The sequence below is a fragment of the Panthera tigris genome, chromosome A2 (genome assembly GCF_018350195.1).
Source record: "Panthera tigris isolate Pti1 chromosome A2, P.tigris_Pti1_mat1.1, whole genome shotgun sequence".
NCBI classification, from domain to species: Eukaryota; Metazoa; Chordata; class Mammalia; order Carnivora; family Felidae; genus Panthera; species Panthera tigris.
The window spans coordinates 153,167,233-153,184,868 of record NC_056661.1 but is presented as its reverse complement, the minus strand read 5'-3'; the positions used below and the strand labels follow the sequence as shown (position 1 = coordinate 153,184,868).

At 47.1% G+C, this 17,636-nt stretch overlaps 1 protein-coding gene across 1 annotated transcript in view; it reads right to left on the bottom strand.

Annotated features, from left to right (window-relative positions):
• TBXAS1 (thromboxane A synthase 1) overlaps positions 1-17,636 on the bottom strand; it is a 155,403-nt gene that overhangs the window by 33,251 nt on the left and 104,516 nt on the right. The window contains exon 9 of the mRNA XM_007082622.3: positions 15,785-16,096. Within this exon, the coding sequence (XP_007082684.1) occupies positions 15,785-16,096 (312 nt within the window). The remainder of the gene's footprint in view (positions 1-15,784; positions 16,097-17,636) is intronic.

Sequence of the window (17,636 nt, the reverse complement as noted above, 5' to 3'; positions counted from 1 at the left end):
TGAATGAACTAATCAGAAAAAAATGTGTGTTGCAGCTCCAAACGCTTTCAAGTTTGATAGAGGAAATCAGGGTTGGAGGCATAGGCGGTATTTTCATCCCTTCCTCCAGTTGTAGGAAAGAAAATCAAGTGTGGACATTTAATGGGATAGTGTTTAGATGCCAGCAATGGACAGGATTTGTTTTGCCGGATTGTGGCCTGTCTCACCAGAAATCTCACAGAGCCTGAGAAGGGTATTTGTCAGGATACCCACAGACCTTATTAAGTGGGCTTTAAGTTAAATTTTGAGGGTCAGGGAGAAAAATGCTACTAGATACAATGATAAATGACAGGTTTGACATCTGAATTATTCCCAAGGAAGAAACTGTCTGTCTGAAACCCAAGAAACACAATGACTAGAGGGATTCTGATGTGGATTTTATGTAGAAAAAAAATTTTTTTTACGTGGAAATATTGATAGAATTTCCTTTTAAGACACCCAAGGGCAGATGAGGAGAATGTAAATTTTTCAAACGTTAAGTAAAAAGAAACTATATACTTCTTGGCTTAGGTTTTTTTTCTTTCTTTCTTTTGCCGTAGATTTTTATGTTGTTTGATCTGTTTATTGGTTGTTGAAGTAAATTAATTAATTTGTTATGGTTGAGACTGACACAACTTGATTTATTAGGGTTTCTTAGTTCCTCAAAGCCAAAGATCTAAGTAGCAAATGCCATTTATCCTGGCAGAAGACAAGGAGGGGACCACCCAGGAGAGGAGGAAAAATGACTCTGGGAACTTTCTGACACCCTGAGAGAGCCCTGGCTATCACAGTGCTAACGTAAGGGTCATAAATGTGTCCGAACGTGTGGTTTTAGACAGCCATCTGCTCTCCTAGAACAATCTACTACAGACCTAGTGGTCAGTCCCAAGACAGCATCAAGGAACCGCGAGCTGGTGGATCTGAGTTCACATCTAGGCTCTGTTTGCACCTTGAGCCCTTCACTTAATCTCTGAGTTTCAATTTCCTAATCTTTAAGGAAATGTTTTCTGCACTTAAAAATAGCGAACTGGTTGTTAGAATTGTTTGGCCCAGGGTCGGGCACAGAACACGTGTTCAATGAATAGCCGTTCTTACCATTATTCCCATCATAATTATTATCAATATTGTTTGATACTGAATACTTGATCCCAAAGGATCACTCCTTGATAAAAACAAATTGGAAATGGGATATTTCTGTAGCAGAACTTTAACACAGCTGAGGTAAATAGGAGAGAGTTACTACCGGCCGCAGGTTAGAGACTGAGTTAAGGAAGAGAGACCATGCCCCCTGAAATCATACAAAGTGACTCAGTGAATCACGCCCAGAAACAAAACCGCCAGATGGTACGTGTGTCGCAGAACTTGAGACACTTCCGTTCAGTGTTTCTAGGTGATTTCTAATTGACATAATCATCTTGCTTCATAGGGCCCATTTCTTTACAGAGTTAGGTCGGATTTATTTCATACATAAAATCATCGTGAATAATTACGGTGGTCCATAAATGTTTACTGTTAGGATGATGATGGTGGTGACCACATCATTAGTGTGTTTCAGGTCTACAAATCACTGATTTGCAGCCAGGCTGGCGAATCATTAAATGAGCTTTTCGGAGAAAGGTGAAAGGATGAGAGAGAGAGAGAGAGAGAGAGAGAGGGAGGGAGGGAGGGAGGGACACGCTCTGAGCGGCCACAAACACATTCCCTTCATTCTGAGATGACACGTGGCCTGAGGGAGCTCCCTAGGCCTCCGTTGTCTTGTCCATAAGATGGAGCGACAGCCCCTCCTGCTCCTGCGGGGTGCAGGGGGGTGAAGGGCGCAGGCCAGATGGTCTCTGGTTTGGGGTCCTCCAGGTCTAAGGGTCGTAATCTAAGAGGTGCTTTCGCAGAGGCTGGTCTGCTGAGTGTTCAGAGCAGTCACCTCGCGGGCATGGCAGGCAGAGTCTCTGCTGCTTAGCTCTCTGGGTGGGCTGGATCTGCCCCACAACACAGTGGCAGAAGCCCCACTATTTCCAGGTGACCAAATGAGTGACTTCTACAAAAGTAAAAAGCAACTCCAGTAATCATGCTGATTATTTGTAAAGTTAGTCGTGTCCTTAATTATCCAACCCAAGGTCACTGTTTAAGTTTGCAGATACACCTCAGGGGAATATGGCACCAGTTCTTCAGCCTGGGGTGTACCGTAGAATTGCTTAGAGACTTTTCAAGAAGCATGATCCCCCGCCTTGCTGCGGGCCAGCTACATCAGAATCACTGGGGGTGGTTCCCAAATATCTGTGGTTTCTAGTAAGTTCTCAAGGACGGGGACTACCCCTGGCTGCTCTTGGGCCTTAATTTGCATGTGGCCCTCAATCCCAGTGGCCGAGTGGATAGGAGAAGGAAGTGCTGGGAGGTCTCTAGTTGCCTGAATTCAGATTCTGCCTAGAGGTGGGCTGGGGTCTGCCCTCTATCCCCAGGCCTTGGTCCACTTGAGTCAGAGACTCAGGGGATTTGGGGAGCACTCTGTAGGCCTTAGCGGGGAGCAGCTGCGTATCAGGGAGGAGTCGGGCAGGAGGAGCATCCTTGTGAGACAGAGGGCAGGCAGCACCTTCATAGTCTCAGGACGAGGAAGGTGGCATTCAGCAGCAGTTAACGGCTGGCGCCAGCCGGGAGAGCATCTAGTCTGGTGTCCAGTGGAGAGCCAGCGAGAGGCGGGACAGAGCTCTCTTTCTACAGTGCCATGGTAATGGCAGAAGAGGGCCAGGTCAGTAATCAGCTGCAGGACAAATGTCTCAGATGCACACTTCACGCTCTTGAGCAAAGAACACAATGAAAGGCAACTGATGGGAAATTCCAGGGGCGTGGGACCCGAAGGGAAAGCCTGAGATGGCTGGAGGACTGTGTACAATACATGAGACAAGACCAGTGTCACAAAAAAATGAGAAAAGCACCAAGAGTGGTGTGTGGTGGGAGAAAGCAGCCCTGGGATATGATGTTTGTGTCAGGAATATTCCTGCTGCGTGGGGTAGGCACCCAGGGGGGCAGGTCAATGAAGAAGCTGCCTCGTACTCTTCATCTTGTGCTGTGTGGGCCACAGAGAAAGAGAACTGATATATTCAGAGAACAGGCCTTGAAAAAGTTCCAGAATGATGGGGGAAAAGCCACCACAAAGCCAAGACCTTCTAGGAAAACTTATCCGTAGAGCAGAGAGCCAGCATGACAGGTCACGATGGTGCAGATGAAGGTGACGGATGATGGTGTGTGCCCCCATCTGCTTGGACAATTGGCATTTTTCTCAATGCCGTGAAAGTGTGGGACAGACACAGCTACAAGCTCCCCACCCCAGGGGCAGCCCAGAAGCCCCCCTTTATAGAAACGCTGGAGCCATCACTGACCCACGCCATCAGGCAGGACACCATGGCATTGAGGAGCAGCTTCAGAATCATTGAACGTGAGAGACAATGCTGAAAAGAATGGAGACTGCATGGTGGGGAGGTGTGAGTTCTAATCCAAGTTAGGCCCCGATCCTAGTTTATAACCCTTGACAGATTATCTTCTCGATGCTTCTGTGATGGTTAGCCTTTCATGCGGACTTGGGTAGGCCACAGAACACAGCTATTTAATCAAACACTGACCTCGGTGTAGCTGTGAAGATATTCTATAGATGTGGTTGACATGTACAATCAGTTGACTTTAAAGGAGATTACCTTTGATAATGTGGATGAACCTCATCCAATCAGTGAAAGGCCTTGAGAGCAAATACTGAGGTTTCCTGAAGAAGAATAAATTCAGTCTGACGATTGCAGCATTGAATCCTGACTTGAGTTTCTAGACTGCTGGCCTGCTCTGTGGAGTTTGGACTTGCCAGTCCCTACAATCTAATGAGTCCATTCCTTAAAAACTCTCTCTCTCTCTCTCTCTCTCTCTCTCTCTCTCTGCCCCCTCCCCTTTCCCCCCATTGGTTTGGCTCCTCTGGATATCCCTGACTCATACAGCCTCTCTGTCCCCATCGATTAAATGGGGATGGTGATAGTTCCTGCTTCGTAAAGTTGTGAGAGTCGAGTTAACTTTTATATGTAAAGAACTTAGTTTAGGGCCTGGCATATAAACGTTCAATCATCATCATCATCATCTCTTCCAGTGAAGAAGTCTAGTTTGACCTCTTCCTTTCACAGAGAAGGAACTGAGGCACAGAAAGGGGAATGGGGGATAATAGCGTATACACTGGCACTGTGCCCAGAATCGTACCTAGGTTCATTCACTTAATTCTTGAGACAACCTCACAAGTTATATACTGTTGCTGGCCCCATTTTATAGACAGGAAGACTGAGGAACAGAGATTATTATGCCAGTCCTCCATGACACACTGCCAGTGAGTGGCAGCTCAGGGCCTCCACATGCGCCGTTGGCAGGGCGAGGGCCATAGCACCCAGGTCTCGGGTCCCCTCACTTGGATGGCAGTGCCTCCTTGATGAGAGAAGAGTCTAGGTTTGGTCTGAATGTGATTGGGAGCCCTCCCCTCAGTGAGAGCTTCTTGACTCTGCAACCAAGCAGGTGCACCAGCGAGAGGCGGTGCCTGTTGCCAACAAGAGGGAAGACAGCCTTCAAGGAGTGGGACCCCTAAATCGTGACTGACAAGGCCAGGATACCTAGGTATACCACTTCCATGGAGAAGTTTGTGCTTCTCCAAGAAACACCCTCCCCCCGGCCCTCCCTCCTCCTCAGCCACTGGAACCAGTTTCTCATCGAGTTGATGTTCTTGCCTATAGCTAAGGAGGTGAGAAGTTTATCCTCTGCCTTCCAGTCTTAAATTACTAATTAAAATGTCTTGGAGTCTAAGCCCATTGCAAGAAAGAGCCTGGGTGGCTTTCTAAAGCTTCTTGTTCATAACCAGAGGGAAGTTGATTCTCTTCTCATCTTTATAATAAGGATTCTTTTCGCAGGGTATCTGCTTTATGCTTGCTACAGCTCTGGCCCCAGTTTGGTCCCAGCAGGGGAGGCCAGTGGAGTTTAATTACATTCCTCCTATAGGGAACGTTCAAGGAATGAGGCTTTGAAAAACAACTTGTGCTACCAAAAAGAAAAAAAAAAATCAAATTAAGCGAGTGAGAAACAGGCATTGCCTTTTGTGTCCTAGAGACCCAATCTAAATATTTAAATTTTAAAGACAGAATTCTAAGTGCTTAACTTTATAAACCTTACACATTGCAATTCATAGGGGAGTCAAACATCCCTTCTGATCTGGAATATTCATATGCTTGGGCTAACAAGCTCATGTGGTTGCTATTTTCACACATACCATATTCAGCTGTAAAACAAAATGCTAAAAACAAAAAAATCCCCAAACCAAAAAACAAACGCAACACACACAAAACACCCAAAATAAAAGATAATGCTGCCTACAGTCCTGGGGCAACACAGACTTGCCAGAAAACAGAGTAAATTGAACGTCTAGGCTACAGGCAAACATTTTAGGAAGGTCCCTGTTCTCTACTGACTTCTCAATTTCCCTTCCTCTCTCCATCTCTGAGATCCCCAGTCGCTGACGATTAGTGAGCATAGAAGTAGCCCCCACCCTGCCTCCCCAGGCGGAAGCTACTGACTTGCTGACTCCACTAGACAAATACCATGAACTGAGAGAAGTAGAACAAGTAGGCAAGCGGGTGGGCAATTAACCAAATTTCAACTTCATGTAAGGATAAGGTAGCAACTTCCTTGCTCCTGGAAGCATTCAAGTGCAGTGGCATGTTATCTGTCCTGGGTGGGGGGCTGCCTTAGATGGCTCTGAAGATCCCCTCTGACCCTGAGAGCCCAGGTTCCCTCTGTTCCCTGGCATGCCAGGTTCTGGGTCCCAGCACAATTATAGGACTACAGACCACCGGGTGCTGCCTTCATCTGCCTGCATCTCCCTTGGCCGTGACCTTGTCTCTTTGACTCCCATCTCCTCCTCCCAGGGTGCAGTAACCTTGTTTTCTCCTGTGCGCCTTCCTACATCTCCCCAACTCAAATTTGCTTTCAGTTTATCTGCAGTTAGAAAAGAAGGGGCAAGCGAACATTTGTTCATTCGCTCATTCATCCAACACCTATTCATCACGAGCCTACTATGTGCCAGGCACTGCTGGAGGCCCTGGGATGTAGCAGTGTGCCAGGCAGCCGCGTCCTTGCTCTCGCAGGGCTCATATCCTAGCAGGGACTTCATTATATTGCCCCTCCCAGGAGTAAGTGGCATTTTAATAATGGATACTGTGGTGAAACAAAGGAAGGATCTCTAAGTGGTGAAATTTTAAGCCTAGTGATGGATGGATGGAAAAACGAATGGGAGTCTTTAAATTTGTGCCAGCTGAGACCATTCTGAGGTCCTGCTCCACTGGGGTGAAAGCAGCTTTGGTCACTGGAGTTAAGTGGAGTTAAAAAAAAAAAAAAATGCATATGTTCCTCCCTTCCTTCCTTCCTTCCTTCCTTCCTTCCTTCCTTCCTTCCTTCCTTCCTTCCTTCCTTCCTTCCTTCCAAAAGCTAATGGTTGGGAATACAACCCATACCTGTGATGTTTTAAGGGCCCAGAATGAGAGCAGTAGTTAAATAAATAAGCCATTCAGTTGAGAATCTACCTCAGTGCCAAGAGGACCCACAGAACTCCGAGCTTCACCTGTGGAGCCCACTTTCCCGAGTTTATTTTTAATTCTTGCTTTTCTGGATTGATGTGCACTGACCCCACCAGCTTATTTGCTTCACAAAGCCTGGCCCTCTAGAGGCTCAGATATTGAATATAAAATACTCTGAGTTGCGACATGAAAGGCACCAAATATATGCTGATTGGTGTGGCCTGTTCCCCAAGGAACCACTCCTTGTGGGTCACCTCTCCCTCTGCTGAGATAGAACTTCTCTGCGGGGACTCGCGAGGTGGGGGCAGCTTGGAGCATTAATTGCTAAAAATTCAAAGTGCTGAAGTGCTGATCTGGGAAGCACAGGAAAAACATCTGTAAGTCCTTCCTGCTTTTCAACCTGCCTCTCGCTTGATTGCCCCCACTGCCCCCATTCGGGACATCTTGGTACAAAACTACAGGCTTCTGGGTTGCCAGGGGCTCCCACGTGGGCAGTGGGTCAGGAGGTGGAACCAGGAAACTTCTGTGTCACTCTGATTCGGGGACTAGAGCCAGAACAAGGGCAAGGAGACTAAAGAGTGTGGTGAACTTTGGAGAGAGAGGAGAGGAGACAGAAAAGGAGCAGGATGAGAAGGAGAGGAAAGAGAGGAAGAGGCAGCAGGGCTTCTCAGAGTTCCTGGATGGTGTGAGGTCTAAGGATGTGGCTGTCACTGTTGAAACCCGTGGGAGGGGGTCAAGGCCAGGGAGGGTGAGTTTCCTTGGTGGGTGTGTGGGCATGGGGTGTGGACGTCTCCAGGCCATGGGGAAGAGTTTGGAGCCCCAGGTGGTGGCACAGGAAGGTCTTGGCCCTGAGCAGCACTCATTCACAGCACACATGGTCCCTGCCTTCCTGCAGGTGTCCCCAAGGGAAAAAATGGGCAGGTGACCTGGACCATGAAGATCAGTGCGTGTACGTAACAATCACATGGGCAGTGAAAAACTGGGGCTGCCACCTGATCCAGGGTGATGGGTCACCCTGCTTCAGGGACTCTTGAGTTTTCTTGAGTTGTCTTCTTTCCAGGAACTGGTATTTTCATAGCAGTAGCCACAAATTATGACTTGCAGGATGGAGTTCTAGAACACACCCAGAGAGGCCCCGCTTATAGGCTGTCAAGACTTCTGTGCTCTAATATTAGCTATAGGAATGCCAGGAAAGGGTGAGAGAGGCTCATTTTCTAGGTCAGACTCTTCTAGAATGAAGGACAGGGAGTGGGCAAGTTGGACACATTCCACCTGCAGTGAGAATAGTCCACATCTTGCTCCAGGCCCCCAGGGGAATAGCATCAAAGAAGTCCTCTTTGACCACAGCAATCTCTGCATGGACTCTCATTTGGGGACTCTTAAGGCTACCATGTACACTAAGGGCTCATTAGGGAGCTTTTGGTCTAGGAGGAGCTCCCTGCCTAAAAGGTCCAGCCTGGTGGGTACCTGTTGGATGTGACAGGTCTCCAGTCTACATGTGCATCGTGAGAGAAGGCTCTGGTTATCATCTTCATCTGCCTTGAAGATGACTTCAGATCAACTCAAAAGCTCCCCGTAGCCTCCCACCCTGGAGAAGCAAGATAAGTTCAGGATTATAGGCAGTACGCCTCTAGAGATATACCCAAGATTGGGTGACCCTCGCCTCACTTTCCCTCTCAGTAAAGTGAGAGTGGCATCATTCTTTTCGGGATCGTTTTGAAAAAAATTCATAATTTATTAACAAGATGTAAATGGTCATGGAGGATCAGTGCTTTGGCATTAGGAATAAGTGCTTGCCACATAGAGCACAACTCGGGGGGAGGCAGGCCTGAGGGTTTGGAAGCTGGCTGCTCACAGCGCGTCGACCATGGACTGAAGTGTTGGTACCACCTGGGCGGTTGTTGGAAACGCAGAATCTCAGGCCCCGCCGTGGAAGTCTAGTGGTCTGTTGCTGCCAATCTCACCGTGCCGGTGTCCCTGCTCTTATCTTTGATTCTTTGGTATGACTTTAGGGCTGTAAGTTGTTCTGAGTTCCTGCCTCTTGCCTTGTACGTCTCAGCTTTGTGTCCTGTTGTGCTGTTATGGGATCTGCAGGAAAGGGCTCAGATGCACTTCTAAGCCCCATGGGGCCGGGTGAGCGTGTCGACGAGGACCCCTGAGCATATTCCTCCTAAAATGTTGGACAGCAGGACTCGAGCAGACCTGGGCAAAAGGGGAGGGAACCTGTCCAGTGGGGGAAAACCCATTTCCAGTTTTTCCCCTGAATCTTAAAATCAACTATGCCCTACTCCTGGTGTGAGGACGACCCTGAAGATTCATCCTGGGTACGATCCAAACTGGGAGACTTTTTTTTTTTTTTTTCCATAGCGAGGACGAATTTGTGTGAAGCTACACACATTTTTTCCACCCAACCTTCCTCTTGTGACAAAGGATGTATATTTATGAAACAGCCAGTTGGGAGCAAAATGGCGTGTGTGTGTGTGGCCACAAAATATGCTTTTTTTTCCCCTTTGAGATCCTCTGGCTGCTTCAAGGAACAAATCCTCAACCTTGCTCACATTAGCAGCATGAGCTAATCAGTTGAAATACCCAGCATGGAATGCTTTTATCCTTAAGAGAAAAAGAAAGAGTAAGTTGTATTTTAATTAGATATTTATAATGGTTACAAAGCAGCTCTTCAAGAGAAGTTTTAAGAATCTGGCCTTCCTTCTAAGGCATAACCGTGTTCAAATTATCCTAAAGAGAGGCTGTATATCAATCTAGCCCAATTTGTGATAAATTTACAACTGGGTTCTGCACAGCAGATTTATAACAACAATTAAACAGAAGGAAAATGGGTCATAAATTTTGGCTGGCACAGTCCGGCACCAAAGAGAAGAAGAGAGAATGGTTTGGCCAGATCAAAAGTCAATAATTTCCACATAAAGTGCTGAAGCTATAGCAAACACAATTTATATGGAAAGAGGCTCGGTTTTTTTTTTCCTTCCGATCCTTTTCAAAATTAGATATTGGAGAACACAATGAAGCATCTACGTTACAAAGGTCTTATTAAATAATTGGTGTGCTTTCTCAATTTTACGAGTAGTACACATACAAACTGCTCCCTGCTCCTCAATGCTTGAATTTAGTGAAGGTAGTGCCCCTTCGATAGGACTAAGGAAACATGGGGCAAAGGAAACATGGGGCAAGTGATTGGGTGACTTGAGAGGGAAAGTTTTAAGCTGAATTTTGGTGGTGGATTGAGAGGAAAGCCAGATGATTTGGAAGGAAACACATATGGCCTTAGAACAAAGCAGCAGGAATTATAAAGTGGGTTATAACCATATTATAACTGGAAACAGAAATATGTACACCGAAATGAGAAAGACATCAAGGCCACTTGGGTCAAAACAGGTGGCAGGACACGGACTATTACTGGACAGAATGTGTGAATTGTAAAACATGTACCAAGAGCATCTTCAGTAGTGAGGGAAGACCTCCAAGTGTCCTTATGCGTGCCAGAAGTTGAGTTCTGCTGAATTAGTGACTTTCACTGCTGACAGTTTCACATCCTGACTGATAAAGGAGGCAGCGAGGCCAACCGCCAACCGGGACTTCACTCTAACCAATAAGGAAGTATTGACTGGCTCTGTGGAAATCACAGGACATGTGGTATGAAGTGGCCACACTGTTATGAGAAGGACATAAGAGCAGGCCATGCTCACGGTTGAGAAGCCCAAGGGTGCAAGCAGCGTGACGTGCTATTGGACTTCCATCCCACGGCTCAGGAAATCTGGGTTTTGAAAGTTCAGCGGAAAGGTGTGTGTGATTGCAGAAATTTGGAAGTGGGAGCTTCTGATCTGGGGACCATGGATTCTGGGTACCTGGGTGGACACACCGTTTTCTGGTCACCCAGCAGCTATTCTCCCCCCACTCCCAGGAACAGGGGTTTGGGGATCTCCCTCTCCTCCATCTGAGGTCTCAGTGGTTCCTGGGAGGCTGCTCCCAGGCACCAACTCCAGGGATGAGGCAAGTGACCCAGGTCTAAGTCAATCAGAGTATCATAATCTCCTCAGTCCCTGTGATTGGTGGAGGGCTGAGCGTGTGGCCCAATCGCTACCAGTGAGATGCTGTGAGCCTTTCGCTGGGACTTCAAAGAAAGAGACTCTCGCTGCTTCACATCGCACCTGAGCTGGCTCCGCACTACCCTCCCATCAGCCTATCGAAGGATTCGAGGACTTGAAGGAACACTCGTCGGAACAAGGAATCATCAGCTTAGAGAGGAGTGTTGCCGGGGCCCGAGCCAAGGGATGGGGTCTAGGATAGAACACCCATAGAGTTTGGGGGCAGCTGGCTGAGTCTGGCATTTCATTCTCCATTTCGTTCACCTGTGGATACGGCAGAATTGCTCATTTGCCCTCCCTGCCTATTTGAGCAGAGGAAAAGTAACTGGAGAGAGATGTCAGAGCAGAGGGGGCAGCCACTGTTGGTGTGGCCAAGGTGTGTGTCTCCCCTGGTCACATGGACACTGAAGGAGGCATGGAGGCTCAGAGTGAGCCATCTTGCCAGTAACCTGCTCCAGGGGGCTGACTGCCCAGGAGATCCCAATGCTCAGAAGCCGTGCGCCCTCTGGATAAGTCCTGCAGGGCCCCGTGCCAGCGCCATGGGAGGTGCTGAGAGAAGCCTCCGTTGTGTAGGAATGGGACTTCTGTTAGATGGCTCCAACCCTGGGAGGAGAAGGGGGCCCAGGAGGGACAGGGAAAGGCTAGGAAGGATTAAAAACAGACCACAGTCTGTCCCCGGGGCAGCTTCCTCAGGCCACAGGTCTGCGTGAGCTAAGGACATGGAAGGACATTAAATTGGATCAGAGACTGAAATTTTAAACTGGGCCAGACTAGTCTGGACTTTTTCATGCTGAAAAGTGACCAGAAATCTTTGAGATCTATTGGAGCCATCATCAAGGAAAGGGAAAAGGAGATCATCAGAGCACAGTAAAAAAATGATAATTGGAGAAAACACGAAAAGTTTCCATGTTTGTACCTCACGTAGTTCAGATTGTTCAACACACTGGTTCCACAGCTGTCTTGAGACCACTAAGGGAGATCCTGTCTGAGAATGGGGTATGCCTAGAGTGAATAGAGCTGAAAGTCCTATCGAGAGAGAGAACACCGGGTTCCAGTGACAGAGTTTGAGCCCCTGCATCAAGCCACACCCGAGACAAATCTCCTCTCTGGAGTTTTCTGTTATGTGGGTCAATAAACTCCCTGAGCTAATATGGATTAAGTTTTCTATCACTATCAACAGAAAAAAAATCCTGGATTGATACAGTGTACATATACAGTCTTGTTCTTGGGGAGAGGGACATAGCTTCTGTCGGACTCTCATAGAACATTGCTATAAAAGGATATAACTCAGAGGAAAGAAACCCTGAAGCTCGAATCCAGCGATCCCATTAACAGATACAAGAGAAATCATCGGATGAGATGTGTGGGGTTCTACAGGGGTATCATGGAAGAGCTAGATACTTGGGGCGGGGTCTGGGGTCTGGGGTCTGAGTCTGGCATTAACTGGCACTCAAGAAATATTTGTTGAATGGAAAGCAACAGGAAAATTATAACAAGTCCTACATTACATGCAAATTTTCAGGAGAATATCGAATGTGTGAACATCTAATCTGCATTTCCATGTCCTGACAGATGGCCCATGTTAACAGAACTTTGACTATAGGAAGGAAGGAAGGAAGGAAGGAAGGAAGGAAGGAAGGAAGGAAGGAAAGAAGGAAGGAAGGAAGGAAGAGAAAGAAAGAAAAAGAAAGGAAGGAAGAAAGAACCTACAAATATTCATTGAGTGGGTACCATGTGTTACACTTATACAACTATTAACACAGCTGTGACTGCCAAATCAATTTTTTAAAAACGATAACTCCCATGTATTCCTATTTCTCAGAGACAGTCCTAGTTTGTCTCAGAGAAAGAAAATGACCTGGTGGGGGCAGGGAGCTTCCATTGCTGGGGCAGAGCATTGGACCCTGTTTCTTCTTAGAAGAGGGGTTTGGACCCTGAGAGTCTAGGGCTGACTTCTTAAAGTGGAACCAGGGACCACCTGTATCAAAATCACCTGGTATGTTTTATCTAAAATGCAGGCTCCTAGGCCCTGGCCCAGACTTACGGAATAAGAATCTTTGAGGAAAGGGCCCTGGCTTCTGCATTTTTAAACAATCTCCCCAGATAGTTTTTATGCACATGACAGTTTGAAAAACTTTACCTACCAAAATCTGGCTTTTTCCCCATAGGGTCTCAGTGCCTTGTAATATTCTGCACAGCCCCATGGAAGGTAGTTCTCTGGGGGAAAGAAGCCCTATCTTGGGCTGGGGGGATTGGAAGGAGGCTGGACCACACATTCTGGACTTGATTACTTGATGCCTTCTGTTGGCCTGGAGGGTTTCATTTGGAAGGGAGGTATTTTTTTTCCATTTTTTTTTTTTCAGTTGGTGATTAAATTCCATGAAGGTAAGGATCATGACTTCTACCTCTTAGAGCTGCTGCTCCCTCTTCGATACACTGCCCTATCTCCCACACTGTTGACCACTCTCTAGATGCTTAAATGTCTTTAGTTTGACCTGTGTTCTGGTTTGTTTGAGACCAAGGGGCGATTTCTCACTATTGCCTTTGCTGCCTTCCTGGGATGGCAACCAGAACTTCCTCTGGCAGGTGTCTCCTGAGTTCTCTGTCATATGACATGGGTGTGACTGACTCTAGGGGTGGGATTGACTGGCTGAAGCCCTTCCATGCCCCCATGCCCATGGCCATGATAGTTGGTTCAAGAATGGGCAGTGACCTAAGCATCCTGGCCAGAGTTCACCTGATTGTTATTGAGAATTTGGGGCCACAGATTCTTTTTGCCCTTGGTAATGAGCAAGGAAGCCTGTAGTCCTATACATTCTTGGCAGGCTGCCTGGGCTTTGAGAAGAAAGCACAACGAGAATGGGGCCAGTATTAAGGAGGCACAACCAAGAACTGGGGAGAAACGGGGACCTGAGCACATATTTGAGGCCCAGAAAGACTTGCCTGAAGCCACATCTATTCCTAAGCTGCTCAGTGATCTGTACTATTAAGTCCCTCCTCCCCACCAGTTTTTTTGTTTTTTTTTGTTTTTTTGTGCTTAAATCAGTTTGGGTTGGGGTTTTGTTATGTGCTGCTAAATGCATCCTAACCGGTATGCCCTTCAGCTCCTCTTATTTCTCTTTCTGTAACATACCCCAGACATCTTGGGTCCCTTCTCAAACAAACAGAAGGACAGACAGAAAGACAGAAAAATACCATAAGTACCCATGAAACAGAATAGGATGGATGGTAGCAATAGGTGGTAGGGTTATTTGGATGCATGGCTTGTTGAGACTCCGTGCCCAAAGAATATTGATTAATGGATCAATTTCAACCTGGAGGGAAGCCCTGTCCTGTTCAACATTTTAATCAATGACTTGGATGGAATAGGAGGCAGGCTTAGCAAGTCTCAGATGACACAGAGCTGGAAGAACTGCTAATATGACAGATGGCAGAATCAAGATTCAAAATTATTTTGACTGAGTTGAGCAATAATAAGGATAAATATAAACTCTTGCATCTAGGCTCAAAAAAATCAATTGTGTAAGCCGCGGATTGAGGAGACCTGGCTTGGCAGATGTCATAAGAATGTGGAACTTTACGTTGACCGGGAGCTCATGATGAGCCAAAAAGTTGAGGCAATTAGTAACATAGTTAATGAAGTTTTCAAATATTTGAAATATCAAAATATTGGAGAACTGCATTGGTGAAGAAAGGCTAACCTTGCATCTACTTCCCTGGTGGCTTAAAGAAGTGGGAAGCAATTTTCAGCTCAGTATATATATTTTAAAAAGCTTCTGATGATTCTAATAACAGAACAGGCTACCTCCCCAAATTGTGAATGTAATAATTATATCAGCATGTAATAGAAGTCTATTATGGTGGTCTTCAATCTATTTATTTATTTATTTATTTATTTATTTATTTAGAGTGAGGGAGGGGCAGAGAGAGGAGAGTGAGAATCCCAAGTAGGCTCAGCATGTAATAGAAGTCTATTATGGTGGTCTTCAATCTATGTATGTATGTATGTATGTATGTATGTATTTATTATTTATTTATTTTTAGTGAGGGGAGGGGCAGAGAGAGAAGGAGAGTGAGAATCCCAAGTAGGCTCCCCACTGATGCGGGGCTCAAACCCATGAACTGTGAGATCATGACCTGTGCCAAAATCAAGAGTTGGATGCTTAACTGACTGAGCCACCCAGGTGCCCCTGGTCTTCCTTTTAAAAGCACAGATTTAAAAAATGATTTTAACAACTTGTAAGTCAAAGCAATACACACAAAAGCATCCAGAAAAAAATCTGGCGATTAAGTAGCCTAGCTTGGCACTCTTGAAAGTTTGTTTCAGATTCACCAAAGAGGAGCCTCATCTAGAAGGAATATCCAGAATCTGGACTTTGCGCTGGCCATCCCCATTTCACCTCACTCCATTTATGGCCCTCCTGCTTGGTGCTCACCCGGGTTTCATTCCTGCTTTGGGTTGGCCCATCCTTATGCCCGCTCCCACTTTCCAGCTTGGTCCCCTTTCCTGCCTCACACTTGCCTCCCAGAGCTGACTCCACAGTCATAGCAGTGGGAAACCACACCTCTTTCCTGCCCCTGCCTTTTGACCCTCACCTGTTGCTAAGACTTTGCAGCCTCCCTGAGCCAGGCCTGGTTTCATGTACAGCCCTAGACAGTGAAGATACGTATACAATACTCCTCTCCTCTCCTCTCCTCTCCTCTCCTCTCCTCTCCTCTCCTCTCCTCTCCTCTCCTCTCCTCTCCTCTCCTCTGCCTTCCCTCTCCCTCTCCCTCTCCCTCTCCCTCTCCCTCTCCCTCTCCCTCTCCCTCTCCCTCTCCCTCTCCCTCTCCCCCTCCCCCTCCCCCTCCCCCTCCCCTCCCCTCCCCTCCCCTCCCCTCCCCTCCCTTCCCCTTCTTTTTATTTTTCTGTTGTTCTGAACACTCCATTTTACTTGCTAACCCAGAGAGGCAGAGAAGGTGGGCCCTATTTCATCTCATACACTTAGCATGTGATTTTCGCAAGGAAGTTATCAAAAGTAAGTTTCACTTCTACGAACACAAAATCACGTTTCCTGTGGATTTCACAAGGACGACTGTACTCACGAATTTCTCATTAAAGCTGTCCACCTCTGTCAGAAGCTTCTCTTGGCAGTTAGGGTTGGTGGCCAGGAGGTAGGTGGCAAAAGAGAGCGTGTTGGTGACGATCTCGTAGCCAGCAATGAGGAAGATGAAGGCCTGGCCCACGACCTCATCCACAGTCAGAGGCTTGGACAGGCGTCTGGGCTGGTGCAGGTGGGAGGGACCCGTTGTGCAGTCGGTGGAGAAGACTTGTCTGACCATGTCAAAGCTCTCCACGCCCACGGAGGTGGAGGCATGTCGGGCGTCCAGGATCAGTTGGAGGAAATCTTTCCGCCTCTAAGGGACAAAAGGAGAAAATGCCCATTTTGGTCTTAGAGTCATGTGACGGAGGCACAGAAGAAGACACACACCTGAGCTTGATGGGAACCAGTACCCTCGTTGTGGGGTTATCTGAGATGGCAAGAACCTGGAACCCCCAGCGTCCCTTACATGGCATTGGTTCTCAGCAAACAGCAGACTGTGATGCTGCCGTTAAAAAAGGATGAGGCCGTTCATCTGGACTGATTGGGAAGGGTGTTAAGCCATTTTGGTAAGGAAAAAACAGCAAGTTGCAGAACAGCCTGCACAGTGGAACCTCATTTCTGTAAAAACAGTACACATACAATATATATAATTGCACGCATTTGTTCACGCATAGAAAATGTTCAGCAGCATCTATACCCAGCAGTTCACAGTGAACTTGGGGGAGGCGGGGAAACCAGCACGGAGCGGGGGGGGGGGGGGGGGGGGGGGGGGGACGGGGGCATGTTTGTACTGTCGGTTGGTTGGTTGGTTTTCCAACAATAAAACAATGAAAACATCATATAGATTTAAACGAAAGTACGCGTTCCCTTGGGCACTTAGGCACCATTCAGGGCTAATGGATGGGTGGCCATACATTTTCCTCACACAGTAGGAAGTTGGCAGAACTGGGGGGCAGGAGGGAACTAGCCTTGGGGAAGCTGGTCTTCAAAGACCTCCCCCACTCCCCTTGTCCCCAGTGATCCCTTAACCCATTTAAGTGCTTAGAGCTTTCTTACCATTTCCTCCTACCTCCCTTATCAGCAATTTGCATATTCTTTATATTTTTACTGCCACTAATTGTAACCATAGAAGCTTTTGCATATTGCTTTCACATTGACAAAGTGTATCACTGGCATACCTCTTCTTTGAAAAGCTCTTTAATGTGATGGGTGACAACCAATATGTTACTCTTTTCTGAAGTTTATGGGGCTCAAACAGCAAAAGGAGAGTATCAGAACCACCAGCAGAAACATATTATAATTTCAAAGTACTTTGCTTGGTGCAGCGTTTTCTCAATTCATTGACTTCTGAATTTCTATTGCATTAATAATCTGTGTCCCACACATCAGCACTTAATTCCATCTTTTAAGATTGCTGTTATTTCACCTGTTGTTGCTTTTTCTCCTCCAAGAGAGTGTAAGCGTGTCCAGGGCAGGACCCTGTGTCCCACCCCCTCCCCCCCAGCCCACACCGCGTTGTTGCGCTGAGCACGTTACGTGTGCAATAAACGATCCCACAAATAACAAGGCTGTGCAGGGAATGCATTTTGAAAAAGGCTGTGTTGGATTGGCTTACAAGCGATGCTATTTGGAGCAGGCAGTTTGGGTCATGAGGCCTTTGCGGCTCTACTGGTGCCCAGCTTTTGTGACCTTGCAAGACATCTGCTGAGATTCCAGCAGGGTCACAGCTAAGCCTGTGGGCATCAAGAACCTTGAGTCTCAGGAGCCAAGGCCTCCGTGTCCTGCCAGCCTGCTCAGGTCAGCCACACTTGGCTGCCTCTTTCCACCCCGGCCTGCTCGTTCTCATTTCCAGG